We start from the raw sequence: 25,344 nt of genomic DNA, 5'->3' as shown, positions 1-25,344 counted from the left end.
TTTGGTGTGTCTGCCCTTTAAAAGCTCAGGCCCTAATGGTAATTTAGCTGTCTCTGCAGAAACTGTTTGTTTGTCTCTACTCCGAGTGTGCACCTTCATTGCCTACAACTCACACAGCAGCATGACAGTGACCTCCTGAAATAAGCCAGTTCCTTGGTCTGTTCATTCCTGCCTTCCACTTCCTTCTGGGTAAATTCTAAACTCCTGTATTGCCTGGCAGCTCCCTCCTCTCAAGCCCCACACTGTCAGCCTCAGCCTTGTCCACCCAGAGCTCTCTGTATCCTAAGAGCAACACTCAACTGTTTTTCCAGAGTCAACCCTCCCTTGCCTGTGCTGGAGTCCTACCCTGTTCTCAGGGAGGCTGTCTCTGCCTGCAGATCTTAGGACCATTCCTTGGACACAAAATATAACTTACCTTTAATAATTTTATCACCACATCAACTTTAACATTCTAAAACATGGGAGTTCTTTCTAGAGCCTTTGTTTTTAAAGGAGATTTTGCACCACCTAGTAAATATGCCTTGCTGGGCCTCTTAACACCGTCTGAGTTATTCTGCTTTTTGACTGGCCCAGTGGATCACCCTATTGCTGGCCATAGGGAGGAAAATGGGCTCTGTGCATTCATTTCTACTTTCAGGGAGTATTTACTGACATGTTCAATACTGTGCACTGTATTTTTGAGTTGGGAATTTCATGATAAAGAAGATAAGCTGTGGAACTGTGGTCTAGAGGGATGGACAGGCAGCAAGAGAGGGACACACTTAGATTCCCACAGAATAGACTACAGACAGGGAGAGAAGGCACACCTGCTCTGGCTGACATGTTTGGTGTCTCCCCTTCATCCTGCTTCTCTTTCTTGCCCTTGCTAGCTCTGGTGGAACCCTGAGGGTGTGGGCCTGGCCGAGGAGTGGGTGCCAGAGCCTCCTGGCTATGGTGGGGAAGCCTGGCCCTGTCATCTGACCCAGGAGCTCCTCTCACCCACAGGCAGGTGTCCCAGACACTGCAAAACCCTCCCAAATCAGCAACAGCCTGCCAGTTTTAATTACCTGCTCCAGTGACTCAGCCCTCAGCATACGTAGAGGAATTAGCTCTAGTGGGGAGTCCATACTCCTGTGGGCTATCTGCCATTTTCTTCAAGCTCATAGACATTTTAAATGTCTGTGAGGCAGGACAGGAATTCAGAATAATAAACTTTGCTCAGATTTGTCCTGGTCATGATTTATTTATAATACATTGGGACTGAATTGGCTCAGATGAGTTCCAGCATCTTTTTCCTCCTGTTCCAGCACGAGGGAGCGAGTTTTGTGGGTGTCCCCCATCCCCACAGCCACTGTCTTCCGCAGTCCCTCCCAGTATTTCCCCTTCCTTTTGATATTTTCAACTTTACTTACAGAAGCAGCACAGTGCATCTAGATGCTATTGTCAAGTAAATGAAAAAGTTAACGTGTCTATTTAGCTCTCCCAGCAGGCTTCTGTTCTCAGGCAACCCTTAGTGCTTACCACAAAATTGCAATTTTGAGACTAAACTGTGGATGAGGACACACTTCAACTGTTCCCAACTCCCACGGTTAGGATTCATTTCCTTCAGAATGCCAAGCCCGACGCTTTGCCTTCGACCTGCAGAGACAAGCAGAATAGGAGCTGGGCCTGCTGTACAAAGCCCCAGGCCTGCGGCCGGGCTCAAGACACACGAGCCGACTTGGGAGCCCAACGGCCACTGGACAAGTACAGAGTGGCGTCTAGCTAGGGCAGTTTGTAGCAGAAATAATTTCTGCCTTTCAAAAATTCAATTTGATAAGGAGGAGGCATATAGATGTTTATCTCATTGAAAGCCTTCTGTAAGAATCAGAAAATGAGAAGCCAGAGAGAAATTTTATGTACAAGCCAGTGCCCTTCCTTTTCAGACAAAGGTCAGCGGAGTCTTCCTTCCTTTCTGAATATTTCACACTAAGGGGTGTAGGATGGTTAATTATAACCTGAGCTACTATGCTTTTCTGTGCTCACAGGGATGGAATTTGTCCAATCACAGGTGACACGTATTCCAATGCAGGAAATTGCTATCTAATGTCCCAGTGCTACATGTGAGATTGCTTTGATGGAGCAATGGAAAGTGACTGTCGCACATTCATGCAGACACAAGTTTGGATCCTTTGAGCCCATGTTTAAAACAAACATACCAGGCATAGTTCTGGGCATCTGTTTCTGCAGCACTGGGGACCAGAGGCAGGAGGATCCCTGTAGCTCACCAGCCAGCCAGCCTAGCCAATGGGTGAGCTTCAGGTTGAGTTAGAGATCCTGAAATGCACAGATGGAGAAAAACACCTGATGTCCACCTCTTAGACACGCATGTATGACCCACATATGAATACATGCACATCTATACAAACAAACAAAAATATACACATATACCCATGCATACATACATCATATATATATATATATATATATATATATATATATATATACACTCATGGACACACACACACATGGACACACCCATATACATCTATATACATATGCACAAATATATGAATTTACACAGACACATAAATACATACATATATACACACATAGGAACGGTTACAGAGTGAATAATAAATATTTGTAATAACAAAAATCAAGAAAATTCATGAACAAACAAGTACTAGATTAGAAAAGACATATGAAGAAATTTGTTAAAAATACATCTCATTGCCCCCCTCCCCCATTGACACAGTGTTGTGCCCTGAAGACACAGAGGCAGAAAAACCAGTCAGGACTCCCTCTTGGGTCGTGTCCTATGCTTCCCAGCAGAGCTCGGTGTCCTGAAATAGCCTGTGTAACAGTCCTGTCTCTGTTCCTAGTAGGTAGAGAGGGAACCTTGTATCGGGAATATTAACACAGGCTCATTGGAGTATTCCAAAAGCATTTAACCAGAAGCCTCAGGAAGAGACATGTGCCAGGGCACAGAGCATGTGGGCACAGAAATATCATAGCAGATGAAGTGACGGAAGACCAACTTCTCAAGACGAGCTCTGCTGTCAGACAGACCTCGGAGAGGCTCTGGGGTGGGTAGGTTATCGTGCATCACACAATGTGGATGTGTTGCCACCCATGTATGTCTTAATGCTGTCATTTCTGTGGCCCTGGATCCCTGGGGATGGAGCCAGTTGCTCACAAAGGCCTGCCTCCACACCTGACATGCACTGCCACTCTCTGTCAGCCAAACACTAGCTCCACAAACAGTAGTATAAATTTAATTAACTGATAACAATTCCATTTTTATGTAGAAGTTTCAGTGATCAAAAATGACTTCAATAGCATAAAGATATTTGTAGGTCTTTCCTTAAAGGAGACCATAAGTCTTTATCAGTGGTTTGTACCTGCTAATCTCAAATGATCTCCATTCTTGTGTGTTTGTGTGTGTGTGTGTGTGTGTGTGTGTGTGTGTGTGTGTGTGTGTGCCAAGCTCTACCCCTCCAATTTCATATTTTAGATTTCTTTATATTTCAGGTAATATTTCTGCTGAAATTTGCTGAATGTTATTTTGCAACCCTCAACTGTATAAACAAACATAAGTTAGGAATTTTTATGTATATTAGTACACTGTAGCTCTCTTCAGACACACCAGAAGAGGGCAGCAGAGCCCATTATGGATGGTTGTGAACCACCATGTGGTTGCTGAGAACTGAACTCAGGGTCTCTGGAAGAGAAGTCAGTGCTCTTAGCCTCTGAGCCATCTCTCCAGCCCCAGATGTTAGGGAATTTTAAATCCCCTATATGTGTACACAATAGACTCTGAACCCTGTGGCTGGCTGTAGCATGCTGCACAGCACAGACTGTCAAGCTGCACGCTTTGGGAACACAGCAGCTCATCCTTACCAAGGGGAGGCAGGAGGAGGTGTGAACATGCAAGCAGAAGCCCAGTGGTGGACTTTGGAGGCAGGGGTCAGAGCTGAGAGATGCAGGGCCTTCAGCAGATTCAGCAGGTAAGCAGAGGCCTTCCCACGAACTGGAGAACATGACACACTTTGATTTTAGCCTGTGTGACTCATTTTGAACTTTTTTCTTTTGTAAAAATCTCGTGTTTCTAGCTGCATATGTATCAGAAGATGGCCTAGTCGGCCATCATTGGAAAGAGGCCCATCAGTCTTGCAAACTTTATATGCCCCAGTACAGGGGAATGCCAGGGCCAAGAAGTGAGGGGGGGGGGACTTTTGGGATAGCATTGGAAATGTAAATGAAGAAAATACCTAATAAAAAATCACATTATAGTGAACTCAAGTAAAAATACCACATGGCAAGATGGAAGTAATCAGCCGTACAGATGTTTGTCCAGTCTCAAACCCTCTGCACCTCCATTAGTGTTGGCACAGTTAGAAGGGCTGTTCTGAAGCCGTGGAGCATTAACTGTGACTTGCACTCTTAGGGACATTTTATGGACTCTTCTACCACACAAAAAGAAACAACCATGAGGCAGTTAAAGCTGAAAGACCAACCAGCTCTGTGTCACCTCTCACTGCTCCTTGGTCCTTTCGCTACGCTCTGCCCCTCTTCTTCAGCCAATATGGTTCCTTATCTAGCCTCCTTTCTATATGTTTACACTCTACCAGCCATGCTTACTGCTGTTTACAGATATGCATTACAGGCTAGCATCCACAAATGTGGGAGCAGGCAGGGTTTTAATTTTCTTTCTGTTTGGGTCACTTCCATTAATATTATACATTCTAAACCCACCCACTTTTCCTGAAAACTTCATAATTTCATTTTTCTTACAGATGTCACAGACTATCTCATATATCTATCACTAGATACTTTCATTTTCTGTTCATATGTTGATAGTCATGTACATTTGTTCCATTCATTTGTTATCATAAATACAATAACAACACACCTGAATGGTCAGTTATTTCTAGGGTAGGATATGGAATTCTTCCGGTTTATACCAAGGAGTGGAATGACTGGGTCCTATGGAAGTTGTACCTTTCTTTTATTTTCTTTCTTCCTCCCTTTCTTTCTTTCTTCCTCCCTTTCTTTCTTTCTCCCTTCCTTTCTTCCTTCCTTTCTTTCGTTCTTTCATTCTCTCTTTCCTTCTTTCCTTCTTTCCTTCCTTTCCTTCCTTCCCTTCCTTCCTTCCTTCCTTCCTTCCTTCCTTCCTTCCTTCCTTCCTTCCTTCCTTCCTTCCTTCCTTCCTTCCTCCCTCCCTCCCTCCCTCCCTCCCTTCTTTCCTTCACCTTTTTTCTAGGAACCTCCAAACTGATTTCCACAATGGCTGTATTAAGGTGCAGCACCCCCAGCAATGGGTCTTCTTTCCCTACAACCTCTCCAACATTTCCAAATTCAGATTTGTTGGTGATGACCATTCTGACTGGGGTCATTCATTCACTCATTCATTTGTTGACTGGAGGTTTTATTGCCTTGGCATTTAATTTCTGCAGTGGTAAATCCTGGACATTAGTCTTCTGTCTCAAGTGTAGCTGGTAGAGCTCTTCTCCCTGTCTGTGCCCTGCTGATGTTTCCCTTGGTGTGCAGAAACTTCTTAACTCTGTGGAGTACTATCTGCTCATGCCTGGGGCTGGTTCCTGCACTACTGAAGTTCTATGTTGAAAGTCCCTGCCACCAGCACTCTCGTGAGACGTCTCCACTGTGTATTTCTCTCACACTTTCAGTGTTTCAGGTTTTCAAATTAAAGTCTTTAATCCATTTTGAATTGGGTTTTATACAAAGTAGAATGGTATGGATGTACCTTTATTCTTTTGTGGGTAGACTCCAGTTTCCAGCTTCATTTGTTGACTAGACTTTCTTTGTCCACTGCATGATTTTTATCTTCTGTGTCAAAAGTACGTAGCCATTGCATTGCTAGTTTATCTCCAGATCCTGTTCCTGTGTCATGTCACTTTGGTCTACCTATGAGTTTTAATGCCAGTACCAGGTTCTTTCTCTCTATCTCTCTGTCCATCTCTCTGTCTCTCTGTGTCCATCTCTCTGTCTCTCTGTCTCTGCTGTCTCTCTCCCTCTGTCTCTCCCTCTGTCTCTGTCTCTGTCTCTCTCTCTCTCTCTCTGTGTGTGTGTGTGTGTGTGTGTGTGTGTGTGTGTGTGTGTGTGTGTGTGTGTGTAGAGAATCAGAGGTTATAGCTCTGCAGTATGATTTGAGCTTAGGTATCATACCTCCAGCTGTGTCCTTACTACTTACAATTACTTAATTGCTGGGGCTACCCATGGTCTTTTGTGGTTCCATCTGAGTTTCTGAATTGTTTTCCTAGATCTGTAAAATATAACATCAAAACTTTGATAGGGATTATATTAAACCTGTAGGCTGATTCTGGTAGCATAGTCATTTTCACAGTATTAGTTCTGTTAAACTAGGAGCATTGAAGTTTTTCCCTGATCTGGTTTCTTCTTCTGTTTCCTTTTTCAGTATCTTGAAATTTTCATTGTAAAGATCTTTCACCTCTTTGGTTATGTGAATTTCCAGGCACATTTGAAAAGCTGTTTGAATGGGATATTTTCCTAATGTCTTTCTCTGGGAGTATAAGTACGCTGCAACTTTACTGTGTCTACTAGATCATGGGCTTTCTAGTAGTGTCTATAGTGTTCTTTAAATGTAAACTGTTTTAGACTTCTGGTGTGTTGTTTTAACTTGCCAAGGCAGTAATGAGTTTCAGCAGTTGTGGGGGCCTGTCCTGGCCAAGGGTAGTTGGGATGGCTTCTTGAATCCTCTCAGCCTTTTTCCTCACTTCTCTTGCTTGCTATCCACTGAAATCTTGGTGGCCTCTCCCAGCACCTGCTGTTCCTTTCTCCAAGGGCATGGGGTTTGTTGAATGCATTTGTATGACAGTGATACTTTGGTTGACATTAGTTCACCAAAATTCCAACTCAATTCTAAGGATAAAAAAGAAGAGGACATGTCTCTGAGAAAAAGAGAGAGGAAAAGGTCTCCCTTGTTCTGCTTTTGGGGGATGCATGTCTACTTGTGACTTGTGGAGTGCTTGCCACCTGTCTTAGGGTTTCTAGTGCTATGCTGAAACGCCATGATCAAAAGTGAGTAGGGAAGGAAAGGGTTAACTTGGCTAACACTTCCATGTCATAGTCCAACACTGAAGGGAATCAGGATAAGAACTCAATCCAGGGCAGGAACCTGGAGGCAGGAGCTGATGCAGAGGCCATGGAGGTATGTTGTTTATTAGCTTGCTCAGCCTGCTTTCTTATGGAACCCAGGACCACCAGCCCAGGCCTGACAGCACTCACAATGGCTGGACCCTCTCTCACCAATCACTAATTAAAAAGCCCTACAGCCCACTCTTAAAGTCATTTTCTTAATTGAGGTTCCCTTCACTCAGATGACTTTAGCTTGTGTCACATTGACATAAAAGTCTCAGGCACATAAACATTCTGTGGTCAGATGGGGAACCAGTTTATCCATTCTGTGTGGCACAGAGGACAGCTTGGCTGCTTGACTGTGGTGTTGAGTGCAATCAACAGACCAACCACAGAGCACTTGATTTCAAAGCTGTGTTTTTGAAAAAGCCCAATTCTTACAACGAAGGAGGTCTGTGTTGGCTACACTTCCAGAAGTAAATCGGGGCCAGCAGAGAAGAGCACGTAGAAAGGAGAAAGAGAAAGGAACGGGAGCTGTGTCAGTAATAGAAGCCAAGTCTGTGCGCAACTGGAAGGAAGATCAGCTCAAGTAAGATGGGTGAAACGAGGCTTTGCATTTATCACTTCCTTCGTACCCTTTCCTTCTCTGTGAAGTGAGAAAGTCTCGTTGGGCTATACGCTGCAGTGTTGCAGCAGCCGGCTAAGAGTGTGAGCATCTGCATTAGCCTGCACAAGCAAGGCCAAGCATACACATGGAAGCAACTGGTTTCCTATGAAGAGTGCCTTTCTGCACCCCGAGTCTATACAGTAAGTCACAGTGCTGAGTTCTGTATAGCTTCTGAGTGTTTCTGCAGTTGCTCAGAAAGCTGAAGATAGAGCCAACACATGACTCAGTTTAACCATTTCTTGATATTTAATCAAATACCTGATTCAAGTCAGTGCAGACTCTTGCATATCAGTTTTACACAGCACTCAAAGCTAAGCAATGAAACCAACCCAGGTGCCCATCAGTGGAAAGGGAATGTGGCTGTGTGTGCACTGGAATATTTTTCCAGTCATAAAGAATGAGGCTATGTTGTCTGCAGGAAAATGGGTGCAAATGGAAAGAATCATATTAAGTGACTTAAGTCAGTCTCAGAAACACAAATACTGTGTGTTTCCTCTCATCTGTGGGCCCTAAACGTTATAGATGCATAAATCACACCAATATGGAGGCCATGAACTTGATGTAAAGTTTTAGAGACGGGAGAGGTGAAAGGGGGAATGTTGGGTCATGGGGAGATAGACTCAAAGTGCATCCTATATGTACATGAAAGTGGCCTTACTAACCCTGCAGAATAAAAAGGCAAGAGAGAAAGAAAAAGTCTCCCTGTGACTGGGAGTCCTGACCCCATCCATGTGGTGTCTATGGAATGCTAGCTGTGCTGTGGGTCATAACACAGAGGCCACCATGAGGCAGAGCCTGACTGGCCTAATAATGGGGCCTTGTTTGGCACATTTCATGAAATGGAAGTACAGGAAACTAAATTAAATCAAAAGCCCCTTTCAGTTGAAAAAGAACAATGGGCCCAAGTAAGTTAGGATTGTTTAGAGGCCAATTCAATCACTCTCTGCCTTTGGGTGAGTCATTTCACCCGAACAGGATGTCAGTTCTCACTGGAGAGTCAAAGGGAGAGTGAAATGAAGGATTTTAAAGTCATACAAAATGACTTATTATCCCAGATGACCAGATCCAGAAAGTCTGAGACCAATGCTTGCTTAACACATTATTTTGAGGAAATTTCCAGGGATGGGCATAGAGTGGTGTTCCATAAAGAAGAGTGTCAATTAAAAGGCAGATTCATTAATTCATTCATCTGTTTTCATCTGGTCTGTATGACAGATCTTGAGCCATGATAATACTGGGTCAAATACAGACACAAAAGAAGACAGTTGTGAGTGTTGTATTAATTGTAAGTGTGCATGAGCATGTGGTGCGTGGTATGTGTGTGTGTCAGAGAGAGAGAGAGAGAGAGAGAGAGAGAGAGAGAGAGAGAGAGAGAGAGCGAGGAGACCCTTACTATCCTCTTGTTGCTCTGGAAAATTGTGTTTCCATCTAGAAAGTGGGAGGTGGGGGCAGGGAGCAATTCTTTCTCCTAAGGCTTCTCTTCCCGATCCCTTCCATCCCTGTCTCTCACTTGGTGTCACCAAGTATGGGCAGTTCAGCTGGCCTCCATGGAATGGAGTGTGTGGGTTCAATTCTGTCTTGCCATCTTTTCTTTCTCCTATAACCTTCAGATGGCTTAGTAGGTTATCTCATCTGGGGCTTAGACAGGGCCTCCATCCTTGTGTTCATAGTGAAAGTTCTCATGGTTGTAGCTGGTCCTCCATCCTTTCCTTTGTAACTCAAGATATCTAATGATGTTACTGAAGCTTGGCTGCAGGCTGTCTCCATAGCCCAGCTCACACCAGTGCTGATGACTTAACAATGTGGCACATTGTCCCTGACTTGGCATGATCGCCACCAGTTTCTGCTGTAGCTTGGAACTTTCTTGGCCCATATCCTGAAAAATAAACTACCGTAGCCAATTGCTGCCCTCTGCCAGCACATACTCTGGACCTCCAGGTTTTCTTCAGTCTCCCCATCTGCATCACACTTGTGTCTGTCCAGATGCATGTGCATACATGAGACATGCACATGTGAGCAGCCTCCAACCCATGTGCAGCATCTGGGGAGCATGATGCTGGCCATTGACTTCCATCCTCTCTCCTAATCCTACAGAGCCCCTTGTGTCTGGGAGTCACTACTCCCGCTCCCCTGCTCCAGCTACAAAGACAACAAGAGGCTTGATTCCTATTGGGATCTAGGTAAATATTTGACTACACATTCATTAATTGCTCATGCAATTAAAATGTGTCTAATGCTATTACAATAAGGTGTCAATAATGAGGATGAACACGTGCTGGCCAGTGCTTAGAGGTTTACATGAATGAGCCAATTGTGTTATTTACCAAAGGTGGCTGAAGTGTGTACTAGTAACATCCCCACTTGCATGAGGAACCCAAACATGGCTTGCCCAAGGTCATTTAGCTAACTTGCTGCTGAGACACCTATACTCTGAACTACTGTGATGTATAAAAATTCACAAGGGATAGATAAAAGTGGGGAAGCATTCTAGGATTCTGGAGCATTTTCAGCAAAGAGTGGCCTATCCGTGGCAACTGGAACTTTGGACATAGAGGGCAATGTTGCAGTAAGGCTGGAAGGGGAACTGGTGGACAGAGCCTGGGTGGTCCAGGGTTTAGGCACCACCCTTGTACACAGCTGTGGTCCATGGTGTTTTTAGAAGAGAATCTGGACCATACCCTGGAGAATGACAGAGAGGACTGAACCTGTTGAGGTCATTTGAGAATCTGATGATTTGGCCATTTGCCAAGTGCAAGGTAGCTTAGAATGTAAGCTTGTACCATAAACCATGGGACTTTACCTACACAGATGTGTTCCTTCTCTATGGGCTGGAGAAGTATCCACTGTGTCTGGGGCATGCTCTGTATACCCAGAGACTAAGAGGCAGACAGAGAAAATACAGCATCCTCCTCCAAGCTCTGGGGGGTATGTGTTTCCAGTACTCCCAACTTCTGTACTCATCCTATTTCCCCATGTGCTGTTGGAGTACAAACCCAAAACATCTGGATAACATGATTATAATACTGTGCCATAAAGGCACCCTGGGAGTGTGGCCATTGTTAAGCTCTGAAAGCAGAAGTACCACTAGAGAGATAATTTGTTTTCTTTTTTAAAAATTAGCAAACTCCCTTGTTAAGAAGTGTGACACCCATTAACATTGTATGTTATTATTTAATCATTTTAGAACATATCTCTAGTCTTTTATGAACATGAACCTGTTTGTACTCCAAATAAATTTTATAAAGTGCTTTATTAAAGTAAAGATGGAACTTTCTGCATTTCATTCTTATTCCTTAGATTTCTGGTTATCCCATGAAAACTCCCAAGAATGGTATACTAGTCTGAAGGAGTGTTTTGACCTGCTTCAAAGTCCCCCATGCACAGTCAGGCACTAGGTTCTGCCTGCTTTACTCCGTGAGCTCTTTGGCTTCATCTCTCTGGGCTTCACAAGTGATATCTACCCTTTAGTGGCTGTCAACTGCAGGGCAGGGGCAACATCAGAACAGTCTAAGAAAGCATTGGCCCATTGGAAAGAGGATTTGTTCCTTGAGCGATCAGGTTTGTCAGAATGTGTTGAATATGGAAAAGTTAACTGAAGGGTTCCATTGAGGAAGCTGGCTGGCTAGTTTTACATCAGCTTGAGGGGAAGGACCCCAATTAAGAAAAATTCTCCATAAGATTAAACTGTAGGCAAGCCTGTAGGGCATTTTCTTAATTAGTGATCTATGAGGGAGGGCCCAGGCCACTGTGGCTGGTGGCACTCCTGGGCTGATGCTCCTGGGTTCTATAAGAAAGCAGACTAAGCAAGCCAGCCAGTAGGCAGCACCCTCCATGACTTCTGCATCAGCTCCTGTTTCCAGGCTCTAGCCCTGCTTGAGTTCTGTCTTGACTTCCTTCAATGATGAACCGAGCTGTGGAGGAAGAGGCCAAGTCAACCCTTTCCTCCCCAACTTGCTTTTGGTCATGGCATTTCATCAAATCAGTGGAACTGCTAAGACAGGAGCAGTAAGGCACATAGTGAAAAAGCAGTACACAGTTCTCTGTGGTCACTTCCATAGCTTTTACTTCTCTATGCCTTCTGTTAGCCAGGTAGACATCTCAGCATTCATCCAATTTAAGTCTCAGCAGTCCCTGTGAGGCAAGTGCTATCATTGCTCTATTTTACAGATGGGGGAGCTGAGACATGGAGAGATTAGTGAGCTCGAGTGTGCTGATAAACAGAGAGGAGCCCAGAGCTGGTGCCCTTCCTACCTTGTATGCAGATTTCATTTCTGAGGACCTGTTGCTCCCTCCCATCAGCAACTTGCCAGACACAGCCACAATAGCTGGCATGCTCTTTGTAATTGTCTGTACATCCTCCAACAAGCTTTAACAATGGCTCTGCCATCTCTGTCGTCTTTTTGAGCTGTCCCATGCAGAAAGGGACCCATCAAGTTCAAGAGTTTGATGCTCTTTGAGCTTTGAGAGGAAGACACAGGTAATCTACTTGGTCTCACAAGATACAAGCACCCACCGCGCCATCTGAAAACACCAAAACGTGCCTTCTTGCTAGAAAGAAGGTGGAACATTAATTGGTAGATTTGTGAAAATATTCTCAACAACAGGGTCTTCTCAGAGCTCTCATCTGGCTGTGCCCATCCACACCTGCTGGTGTTGCATGGGACATGCCCAAGAGTACAGAGGGCAGCACTCAGAGACCTGGAGATTCCTAGTCTGTCTTTGGACCTGGTAGCATCACAGTGGTTGGGAGAAAGGAATGGGGGTCTGATGATAGTCCCTCCCCATGTCATGGCTCAGATTTCTCCAGAAATATTTCTAGTACCAAGACTTAATGCTTCTTTCCCTCTGGGGTAGGTAGCTGACTGTATACTCAGCCAGATTTTCCTGGTTTTAGTAATTTCCTTCCTCTGTGGTACATAGCCAAACTTCCAACCCATAGTTGTCCTTCAGGACAAGATCACAAACAGTCAGCCTACGTGGTGCATTCCTCTTTAGATGTCGGTTTGACCACCTTGTCTTCTGGGTGAAGAGATTTTTTTCAGGGTTCTCTCCTTGTGCCCCTCTGACTACCATGACCTTCACACACAGGGTCTGCTGTCTGCCATGCTAGTTCTGTGTGTGACTTGTAAATCTTTGGTGGTGTCTACCCAGTCTCATCCTAAACCTCAGGGTGAGCACATGACCTATGACTCCAGTCCCTGTGCAACTCCCGATTCTGACAGTCAGTGTCTTGTTGTCTGTCCCAAGTTTTAAGGCATGACTGTCATATGTATACCACCCTGTCCTCAGTTCTCTATGCCTAGTTAATCACGTAACCCTGTTTAGCATTTCTCTATTTCTCCCGTAGATTGATGATAGGTAGGTAGGTAGGGATAGATAGATAGATAGTAGATAGATATAGATAGATAGATATACATACACATACATACATACAAACATAGATACATACATACATACATACATACACAGGCACAGATAGATAGATAGACAAACAGATATGTACCTATGTACATACATTCATACATACATAGACAGACAGACAGACAGATGATAGATAGACAGATAAATAGATCCTTTCTCTGTCTTTTCTTTCTTATTTTGTGTCAGAGGTCATGACCATGAGTCAGGCCCCTGTGGCTTCACATTTGAGCTTCCATTGTGAGTTATGTGTTGATTCCTCAGTCTCAGACATTCACCCCTGATCTTTATACAATCACCACTGGGTCACTATTAATCACACATGTATTACATCATCTCTAACCTTCTTTAAAATGTCTAGTCCAGTGTCCACCTGACACAGAGGCTCCTCTGCCTCTGCAGAACTACCTGACCAGTCACCACAACCCAGGTCACGTCAGCCCAAACCAGACACTGCCTTCCAAAGAAGCTATGGCTGCCTTCCACCTGGCCTTCCTCAGGGGCGCTTTCCCTGAACACTAACCATCTCTCTCATTTTCGAGTCTTGCCACAGCCCTCCACCTGATGACACATTCTCCCATTCACTCCATCCCGTAGTTATTCCTCCTTTCTCTTGATCAGGCCTCTTCCTAAGCATCCTTGATCACTCCACTCCGGCATCTAACCATGTGCAAGATTACCTGCTGTGATTGCTTTATTTTTAATTTTTGCTTTAGCTTACTGACTAGGAAATATAAGAAATCTTGAGGAAAAATAGCATAAATAAGTTATAACCAACCTCTCTCAGATACATGCACAGTATGCTGAGTGGAAGAGACAGAGCCCCCGCCCCCTATGCTTGGTCCTTCTTGACATTGCCTTGATGGGTGTATTGAGATCAACTGTACTGCATTCAAGGACAGTTGTTAAATGCTGACATGTTCTACAATTAATACCAGTGACAGGAGCCACAAAGAGTGACTTCCTGCCAGTTCCTGCAATTCTGCTGAGAAGTTCCAGGCCTGCCACACATTTCCTGTTTTGTTTTATGAACATGTGCTACCCCCAGATACAGCCTCACCCCCACACCTCTCCAAAGTGTGGTGTCCTTAGCATTGTTCAGAATTGTGATAAAGGGAAGAAAACCGTTTCACACTGTATTTTTATACACACTTCACCTCTTTCTATTTCTCGTTAGTTAAAGTAAATGCTGCTTTTAAGTTTTTAAATTGTTTCTCCCTTTAACTTTTTGGCAAGTGATGGAGAGTGGGAATGTGCAAAGCTACAAAACATAGGACTCTTTCTTATTTATTACCCATGAAAGTATCATTCATTGACTGCTACAGTTACGAACATAAAATTTCTCGATAATAAAGGTTAAGTGTGAATAAATTCGAGATCTGCTTACAACTGACCTTTAACTGTCTTGGTAGCATTTCTGACAGAAACTTAAAATAAGGTTATTGTACAAAGTAATTTGATTTTCTCCTCCACGTCTAGATTTGTGACTTCATAATTAATATCCTCTCCCTAGACAGAGTCATTGGTATTTATATAAAACAGTGGCCATTCAGACAATGAGGGATTGCCACAGAGTATCATTTTTGTAAGTTTCCATCTATCTATGAGCCTGACCAATGTGTCCATTGATCCCCTAAAAATATTTCCTGCCTTGCATCTATACTTACCAATAATTAATTAATTTTCTCCATAAAGCCTTATATACCAAGTGTTAGTTTTATTTCTTGGTGGACTCATTTTATTCGATTGTGAACTTCTGAAAAAGCATTTTCTCAGTATGTTTTAGCACATATGGGGATGAATGCTGTTCTTTTTGGTCCATCGATTCCCAGTCAGCCAATTCCCAGTCAACTCAAAGTTCCTTTGCTGGGTAGACGTGTTTGTAAAGTCCACCAATGTGCTTCATAGACAGTCACTAAGCCTCACTCGGAACAATTTCCTTTCTCTCTTGCATACTGTCGGGATCATTTTCTCTTGTCTGTAATGTTAGCAGGACCTCCTCGACAACAACACTGAAGGAAGTGATGCCTTCAAAGCTTCACCATAGAGTGCCATGCTTTCTGGTGCATCTTCCCTCAGACTCAGCCTATGCCTGTAATCCTGAAGTGTCCAACACTTCGCCTGGCAGGCCCTGCTTTTGCGTATACTCTTAGAGTCTGGATTTCATGAGGTTCGGGTATCTCCAAGTGACTGCAGCTTTGAGCCGGGCCTCGGATGCTGCTTTCTGTGGCTGTCTTGATTCTCCTTTCCTTACAAGACATCTTTGCAAGGGACATTATTCTTTTCTTTAGAAGTTACATAATTTCATTGTGATTCGATGCCTAAATTTTTTTCTGTAGTGATTTTCTTGTTGATTTATGAGTAATTAAAACAAATTTCTAAATTTGTAAATTTCTAAATCTGTGAGGATTAGAAAAAGTCTGGCTTTTGCCTTACTAAGTATTTTTGTTTAATTTTCTTTAAAATAAATATGACAACCAGGATAGATATTTTAGGGTCCCTTGAGACTCCTTTTATGGCTTAGTATGTTTTTAGCTTTCAAAAATATTTGGAATATATTTTCAAAGAATGCATTTTATGTTGTTGTCAAATTAAAGTTCTATGTGGAGCCACAAAGTGGAACTGATGTCTCAAATGTATTTTGAAGTTTTATATTTTAAAAAGTTAAGAAGAAAACTATGGTAACAATAAAAGTGTGTGACTATACAGCCAACAAGATATTAACAGCTATTGGCCAGTTGCCATAATTAAATAAAGCGGTTGCAGATTTGTGAATCGTAGCCAGGTCAAGGAAAGAAAAGAAAGCCAGGTAGAACTCGGCTGTAAAAGTTGAATTTCTCTAAGTGGACTAGACAGCTGGGTACCGGCTGAAAATGAACCACAGCAGAAACGTCACAAATACATTAATGATTCAAATGGAAAGGAAACATGGAAGTACTGGGATGTCTTCTAATTGGCTGTATTCTTCTATGGCACAAAATTGAAGAAAAACCTTTCTAATAATAATTCAAACATCAGAACCCATAAAAAAATGGCATTTCCAGCGGCATAACAATGGCTGCATTAGCAAAAGAAAAAAACGACATGTCCCTTCCACATACAAATGACTGTGCCCCGCCCCAAATAAAAGACCTGAGAAAGAAAACCAATGATTCATAGTGAAAAATGGCATAGCATATGAAATTATAATTCACAGGAGAGAGTGTACAAATGGCTTTCAAAACTGCCTTTGAAAGCTGGTTTTGTGCACAGAAAGAGAAATGGCAGTTAAAGCCACACTGAAATACCATTTACCTCTAATATTGTTAAGAATCAACCTCTGGTAGCATGCCTTCTGGATAAACAATAGGAACACAGGCACTGGTTTGTTGCTTATGGGGCTACAACTTGATACCATCTCTGTGTCACACTGCCTGGCAAAACCTGTCAAAATGGAGTGTGAATTTGGGCATATGTGTGTGTTTGTGTGAGTGTGTATATGGTATGTGTATGCCATTTATAACAGCATATATATATATATATATATATATATACACATATGTCAAAATATATAAACTGTCATATATGTATGTGTGTATATATATATACATATATATGCTGTCAAAAATATAGACTGTCATATATATGTCACATTTGTCTCTCTATATATATATATGTATACGTGTATGTGTGTGTGTATATATATACATATATATATGTATATATATATATATATGTATATATATTCTGATAAAGTAATCCCTCCTTGAATGTGTCCATGATAAACTAATGTACAACAAGGATACAGTTTCCTCTGGTGACAGCCTGTCTTCTGAGAACAGGCTTGCCCCACTTGGCTTACCTTGCTTATGTGTTTAGCTGTCTCTTACATGTTCTCCTCACTACTGTCTGTTCCCAGGCAGAACTGTTTAACCAGCCTCTCATTGGGTTTCTAGAGCTTGGTTGATTCCCTTTTCTCCACCCCATTCTCCTGGAAGCTGATCTGTTTCCATTTTTCAGGAGATCTTTGCATTTCAATATGATTATCTGATGCAAAGGTCACTGCTGCCAGGACTGGCTGTGGCTTGGTTTCACTCCTTGCTGCCCCACGTCAGGGCTCCACTTTTTTCATGATTTCTGAAAGGTGTATAGCCTGTGCTTACTCTCTCTTGCCAACTTCTCCACAGTATATTTATTATATCTTCTTTGTCCTGTTTTCGGTCAACCTTTAAAAAAAAAATCCTTTGATGAGCCATAGGTTAGGCAAATGTCCCCTCAGTGCTGGTTGCATGCACTGAATTACTCCTTGTTTTTGGTAGTAAACCCACCACTGGGTTGCGCTGTGGCAGACGGGCTTTTGTTCTCCCAGAAGGAAGGTCCAAGGGTTTTGCCAGCTCTTGGCTTATGTGACATCAGCCTTAATTTTGATCCTCTGTATACTGTCAGTTGTCTCTAGTTGCTTTCAAATCTTTGAATGTTTTAGGGTTTTTCTTTATCTTCATCTTTCATCTGAACACATGAATACATCTTTAATTGCAAACGCTACTCGGCCATTATTTCTTTGGAAATGGCTTTTCCTATCTACCTGCTGCTGGGCAGCTTGAGTGCCAGCACTGATCTTTCAACCTTGTTTGAGGTTGGGTGTCTTGTAATTCACGCCTGCCTATGCCTGCCAGGTGAGCTGCCCTTTGAGCTTCCAGGGGTCCTGTTTCCATCCCCCAGATCCCTGTAGGGGTGATAGCATGTGTGGTTTTACATGGGTTCTTGGCATCTGAACACAGGTCTTTATACACTTGTTGCTAGCACTTCATCCACTGAGCTGTCCCCTCTCATCAGTTTTAAAGCATTTTTGAAGCTTCCCTTTTCAGATCTCCCCTTCTTATTTCAAGCTGCCCACCCCGGAGCTCACCCCCCATGCCCCAAAATCTGGTGAATAGTTGGGGTCAGTCTGTCACTAGTGATTGGTAGAAATTTGACAGTGGGTACATCTGACCACAGAAGCTGCACTTTCTGGGTGACTGCTTCTTGTCCCCCACACTATGTAAGTGCTAATGGTCTTTGGTTTGTCTTGTGTCTGGGCTCTGTGAATGTCATTGCCATTATCCGTGACTTACCTTCCTGCCTTTATATCCTGTGAGCTTTCATTTTTCTGAGACTTTCTCCACTGAGAGTTTCTCATCAAGTTATCGGCTACTACAGATAAAAGAAAGACACCTTCTTGTCTCCATGCCACAAGTGAAGCAACCATCACGTTCCCTGGTCGCATGGGCATTCTTGCTCAATTCCCTTCTCTTGTCATGATCTCAGCCTGAGTTTGATCCCTCCGGAGGTAGCCTGTCACCACCCAGAGCCTTCCACTTACCTCCGTGATGGGATTTCCTCCCCATCTCCAGGGTCTGAGGATTTCCAGAACTCAGCTCGTTTCTTAGCCTATGTTACTAGCACATTCTGTTTCGTGTTTTAGATTTTTTTGGCAGTTTATGGTTTATCTCAGTCTTGGCTGCCATCTTCCTGCCGCCAGCTCCTTTTCTATGCTAGAGAGTTCTTTTCACGTTAAAAACTTTCTAGTGTCAAACGATATACATACAATATTACATGTTTTGTTGCACATTTAATATAGCTAAAACAGAGTGGCTGAAACAGTTTTTAAGTTATTCACTAGGACTATATCTATGCAAATTTGAAGATAGGACCCATATCCCATATATGTGGACTGATTTGTACCTATCATCTCAGACAGTGCCTGACTCTCGCAGCATTCGCAAGGCTTCCTACAAGTCAGTGGCTGCTTCTGGGTGTTTTGGAACTGCCCTTGTGAGTACATGAGTCTGTAAAACATTCAAAGATGTTATGCCTCTGTACATCAGTTTATAACCTAAGCAGTGTCTTCAGGAATTATTGCATGGGTTATGAAAGCAGATATTTTCTGTATTTCATTGGCTGATTGATGCAACCATGCAAAAAAAATGTAATGATCTCTGGTTGGAATGTTCCAGAAGTTGTTAAATGCACTGTGCATTTTACCATTCAGCATGACACTGTAGCCTGGCACATTTGTTCAGGGAATAAAACACAATAAGGGAGGTATTGCTCTTAGCCATAGGTCACTGGAAAACCAAGAGACCCAGCAATGTAAGCACTGTGATCCTTACAAAGTCTCTATAAGTTCAAAAGAAGAGTCTGTGTGTAAGAACACTTTCATCTCTGGGGTTAATTCCAAAGTGCTGCTAACCGATGTGGCACCTATATCCAACACAGCCCATGTCTATGTTCAAGACCAAAGAATTTCTTCTGCTTCTGGATTTCATAGACTTTAATTAAAAATTACCAAATTTCAAGCTATCATTTGTGGAGATTCTTGAAGAATATACATTATATTAAGCATTAAACTAGTCACCTTATAATCAGAAAACTACACAACTAGAACAATAAAAAAAAAAAAAACTATGTTTAAAACTAAATGAACCAAGAATAGAAATTTAGATGCACTCTACAGCAGAGCGTCATGGCTTTGCCCACCACCACATCTGGTTTTGCCCACCACCACACCTGATTTTTTTGTGTTCTATTGAGGACTTCATTATGCTTGACAGTTACCATCTCCACACCCCTAAGTGCCTGTTTTGAGTACCTAGCCACTAGTATTTTGTTCTGACAACCTGATATATAGCAATAGGCATCCAAGGAAAGAGTCTTCTGGGGAGGGAGGGGGGTGACTGAGTCTCCAGAGCACTGCACATATGGGAGAGGGAAGTGTGATATAAATGTACCCACGGTACAGGTCAGGGAGACCCTGTGGGACTTTGATCAGGAGCAGTGGAAGTCTGGCCCCCAAAGGAATGAGAAGGACTCAGCATTTGGGGTGTGGTGAAGGAGGCCCAGGGGAGGGGTAAGTTCCTGGGGCTGCCTGTATTGTACTAATGTGATCAGAGAGGGATAAGAGGATTAGATAAAAGGTATCACTGGCGTCCTTGATCAAAGAAATCAGGGAATAAGTGGGAAAGTGGGTAAAGAGAGAGCGAAAGTAGAGGATTCTTTTGAAATACTTTACTGTGGAAACGGTCCTATTGCTCCTAGGAGAAATTGAAGGGAAAAGGAAATGGGAGAGGGAGGCATAGGAAGGAAGGAGAGATGGAAGGAGGGAGGGAGGGAGGGAGAGGACAAAAAGAAGTCAAAGGTCAGATAAAGTATTATTAAACCCCATGTGTTTTCACATGGTGTGCATGAAGCTCTCTGTGCTAAGTGGACACCAATAGGACCTACCAAGGCCTAGGAAAATTCAATAACAGAAGACAATATTACCCTCCTAATGTGGGCCCCCAGAAGACATGCAAGCAGAAAGTTACATTCGGATGATGTCACCTTGTATCTAACGGACAGTCCCAACAACACTTAAAGAAGCTTGTGTTGTCAACAGGCAATGGCGAGTTGTCACAGAAGCAGAAGTGCACTGATGGCCAATGTTCCAGGTAACAAACAGGCCATGGAGAGAACTCTTCAGTGACAAAGCATGGCTATGGTCAGTGACAAGGGATGGCCCCATCTTTGTCAATCTCATCACCCAGGCTTTCATCATATTTTCCTGTCTTCAACTGCTCCCTCTTTTCTATCTTACATTATGAATTTCCTTTACACCACTTTTGAAAACAGAGTCATGTGAATGGTCAATGCCTGTCAGTTAAATAAACACTGTACCATGGAAGAAGGAAAGCAAATCCTGCCATAAGTCTCAAAACTTATAAATCAGAGAGCAGAAGGGAAGAAGGGAGAGGAGGACACACTTGAAGCAGGTCTATTATAGTGATGTTCATAATAGTCCTCATCTGACTACACTGGTAATGACAAAGAATAGCAGGACACAGGGCAAGGGACAATTCCCCAGGTTACAGCAGTGCAGACCCTCAATGTATCCAACAACAGAGCCTGAGGGCAGCACAGCATCTCCCACCCAGGTGGCTCAGGCTTGAGTCACCATTTACTGGATGAAGATGGCCGACCTAAGAAGAGGTGATTAAACACCCTGGGCCTCAGGTTTCCCTCTATTGACAATTAGAACACTAGTTAAACCTGTTAATGCTGTTGTGTTAAAGACACCAGTGCAGTGTTGCTAGTACCCAGGATCATGAACTCTGCTGTCTCTGTGAGTCATAGTATTTCTGCCTCCAATCACAGGAACCAAAAGCAGAATCCAATAAAAAAACAATTTGGCATGTCAGTGATCTTGTTAAATGTTTAACTTCTCTCTCCCCCATACTTCTAAGAACACCCGAAAAAGGAAGAGATAGATACATTCAAGAATTTAAACAACAATGGAGTACTACTCGGCTATTAAAAAGAATGAATTTATGAAATTCCTAGGCAAATGGTTGGACCTGGAGGGCATCATCCTGAGTGAGGTAACACAATCACAAAAGAACTCAAATGATATGTTCTCACTGATAAGTGGATATTAGCCCAGAAACTTAGACTACCCAAGATATAAGATACAATTTGCTAAACGCATGAAACTCAAGAAGAACGAAGACCAAAGTGTGGACACTTTGCCCCTTCTTAGAATTGGGAACAAAATACCCATGGAAGGAGTTACAGAGACAAAGTTTGGAGCTGAGACAAAAGGATGGACCATCTAGAGACTGCCATATCCGGGGATCCATCCCATAATTAGCTTCCAAACACTGACACCATTGCATACACTAGCAAGATTTTGCTGAAAGGACCCTAATATAGCTGTCTCTTGTGAGACTACGCCGGGGTCTAGCAAACACAGAAGTGGATGCTCACAGTCAGCTATTGGATGGATCACAGGGCCCCCAATGGAGGAGCTAGAGAAAGGACCCAAGGAGCTAAAGGGATCTGCAACCCTATAGGTGGAACAACAATATGAAATAACCAGTACACCGGAGCTCTTGTCTCTAGCTGCATATGTATCAAAAGATGGCCTAGTCGGCCATCACTGGAAAGAGAGGCCCATTGATCATGCAAACTTTATATGCCCCAGTACGGGGGAACACCAGGGCCAAAAAGTGGGAGTGGGTGGGTAGGGGATGGGGGGAGAGGAGGGGGGACTTTTGGGATAGCATTGGAAATGTAAATGAGGAAAATACCTAATAAAAAATATATGTAAAAAAAATTTAAACAAGCAGTTCTGTCTTCAACATCATTGGAAAAACACCCAACATAAATAAAACACAATCTACCAAATAAAACTGTGGAATAGAAAAATATAGGAAAAATAAAACCAGTAACCATAAAAATGATAGATGTTAAGTCAGGATAACTGTACCTATAAATAAGTTAACATGTGAAAATACAGTTTGAGATCATATTAAAATTCAGAATTTTATAATTATATAGGACACATGTAAAAGTACTATGTGCTAAAGAGGAAAGCATGCAAAATATAAGTTTCAGTAACAAAGAATAGCTGTGGTCAGTGACATGAAATTTTTGTATTTTTATATATCCTTAAAATATAAGTAAATGTAGTACAAGAGTCACTGACTCTGAATCAGGTAACAAAGTAAATTTATAAATAACATTGTACCATTTGTATCCAAGTGATACAGCAGTAATTTCCCCACAGTGTGCAACATACCACTCAAGAAACACCTTTTTCCATGCAGAGATTCTTGAAAACATTAGTACTCAGCAGCTATCCCATAATACTTTTCCTGGAGTCAAGTAAGTTTTGTAAATTGACAAGGAATGTAAAGTACACCCAAGATTTGTATCTACCTGCATTTGTGATTGGCTTGGAGAACCATAGACATAGATTCAGGTTCTCCCAGACTCACAGTAAAACCTGAAGAAAATGTGCTGTTAGCTACTGGTTTCCCACATCCTGGAGGTAGCAGACATGTATTGTGGTAGAGTTCAAAAAGCTGAGAGAGAAAGTATCCTATTAATGAGATGGGCGTTCCTCAAGGGTCACATAATTAGACGATCATAGGAAACTGGGTACATATAGACTTGGAAACAAGGAAATCCACAAGTACTGGGACAGCCACCGTGGTTGTGCAGAGTGCATGAGTTTGTCTGTGCTAAGTTGCTATCAGATCACCACCTTGCTAGTCATCACTGCCAAGTCAGGCTGGCTTCTCTACACAGTGGAGAGCTAGGCAGAAACCACCTTCTTCCATATGCATGATCCCCCCTTCCCCTTCTGAGTTCTCTGCCCTAGAATTTAGTCTTCATCCCCCATACCCACGGTGCTGGAGTTGTCACAAGGGCCTGGCTGGAAGCCATGCCGTGATGTTGGGGATGAGGGATGCAGCAGTGGACACAGACACATCTCTGCTCCTCAAGAAGCAGCCAAGGGGAGACTAGTTTGTGTGCTGAAAGATCCATTAAGGATCGGGGTTCCCTTGTTGTCTTGGAGGCACCAGCATTAGACTGTCACCCATGTTCCAGGAAACATATGACTGTAATTGTCTGATTGGCCAGCTACAGTATAATAAATTCATAGATAGCCCCTACTAGGTTCTTAATAGAAACATGCCTACCAATGCCAACTGCTTCAGGCTTTCTTTCATTTTGTTCTTACCCATGTGTTTTCAATGTTCCTATATTGAATCCTGATCTGAAGTTCAAGATCAAACCTGGCCCAGATGGTAAGCAAACAAACAAACAAAATATCCTAACAAAATCAACAATTTACTAATATGCCCGCAGTGCAGGTGATGTGTGACCAAGACACTTGACTGTGAGATTTGAAGATTGAGAATGTGCCCACTTTACTCAGAGATCAAAGGCATCCGTCACACCTTCGGGTGACTAAGCACCAGGGTCAGTCACACCTATTTGAAGGGCTGAGGCATCTTCCACCACCACCACCCACAGCAGGGGCCAGCACTGCACACTGCCCTACACAGCCTGCCGCACAGTTGTTTTCACAAGCTGTTTCTCCTCTCTCCTTACAGGTTGAGATTGAGAAGTTGGACTACCATCATTACCTGCCTCTGTTTTTTGATGGGCTCTGTGAAATGACGTTTCCCTATGAGTTTTTTGCTCGGCAAGGAATCCACGACATGCTGGAACACGGAGGGAACAAGATTCTACCTGTCATTCCTCAGCTCATTATCCCAATAAAAAGTAAGTGAACAGGTGAAAAAAAAAAAAAAAGCTCCTGTCTGCGTCTCGCAGCGCCGCATTTGACAACTTGCTAATTAAGCAGTAAAACAAAACAGACCAAGATGATCCCAAGGCTTTGTGGGGATTTTTATAAATTGACTTACGAGGTCAGACAGCTGAAATCTCAGGAAATATTTCTCATCACTAATACTACACCATGACTTAAACACAAACAAACCAGACCAGTGAGAGCCATACTCATTTGCGATACAACATGGTCCTGACAGTGTTCAGATTCTGACCTGTCCATTCAGAGGTAAAGTGTGTGACCTTTTAGACATTCTGCAGCCAAACTCCAACTAAATGGCACCTCTAAATAGCACCTTAAAAACTGAAGTCAAGTAGAAATACAGTTTTGTTTTGTTTTGTTTTGTTTTTGGAATATCTATGAGATAATAAGTCATAAGTAGGAGGGAAGGGAAGGGGAATCTGGGACACAGAAAACAGTTTCTTAGCACGAGGAATCTTTACCCTATAGTGGATTCCTCCAGGAGACAAAGGCCAGGAGTGTTTCTGGTTATAAGGCAAAGATAGGCCTCCTTCCTACCCTTTGCTCAGGCGTGACTGTCTCTAGCTTGCCTAAGAGCAGCCTCTTCTATAGTTTTCTGAAGTTGTCCTGTGAGTTCTCCAGGCACCAAACTAGGTTGTTGGGGTTTTTTTTTTTGGAGGGGGGGTTGTTGTTGTTGTTTGGGGGAGGGGCAGGGGTTGGTTGGTTTGGTTTGGTTTGGTTTTAGTTTTGCATCTGATCTTCTTACCTTCTGTGGAGCTAGTAACAGAATCACCACAGGCCAGCCTGGTGTTCATTATCAACACTTGGAGAGGAGAATCAGTCCTGACTCCTTACCAGTTACCACCACACCCAGTGTGGCTTGCTATAGCTTTTACTGTCACCTCTGATTAAAATCAGAAGGTCTGAGCCTCTAAAACTGCCACAAGGGATGAAGTTCTGCCATTTCCACACCGTGAACAACCTAGGCATTGCTACCTCCCAACTTTGGACCCAGCTTCCCCATGGCTTGCACAGCATAGCTGGGACCTTGCCTCCTCTCCCTCCCTCATGTGCTGTGTCACCT

General features: G+C 43.0%; 1 protein-coding gene across 1 annotated transcript in view; it reads left to right on the top strand.

Moving 5' to 3' along the window:
* Positions 1-25,344, top strand: part of Pacrg (parkin coregulated) — a 478,513-nt gene that overhangs the window by 230,226 nt on the left and 222,943 nt on the right. Inside the window, exon 3 of the mRNA XM_021186392.3 lies at positions 24,061-24,232. Within this exon, the coding sequence (XP_021042051.1) occupies positions 24,061-24,232 (172 nt within the window). The remainder of the gene's footprint in view (positions 1-24,060; positions 24,233-25,344) is intronic.

This window comes from Mus caroli, unplaced genomic scaffold, assembly GCF_978045245.1.
Source record: "Mus caroli unplaced genomic scaffold, Mus_caroli_1 scaffold_18, whole genome shotgun sequence".
In the NCBI taxonomy this organism is placed as follows: domain Eukaryota; kingdom Metazoa; phylum Chordata; class Mammalia; order Rodentia; family Muridae; genus Mus; species Mus caroli.
Note: the sequence above shows the minus strand (reverse complement) of the source record. Positions and strands in the feature narration are given on the sequence as shown.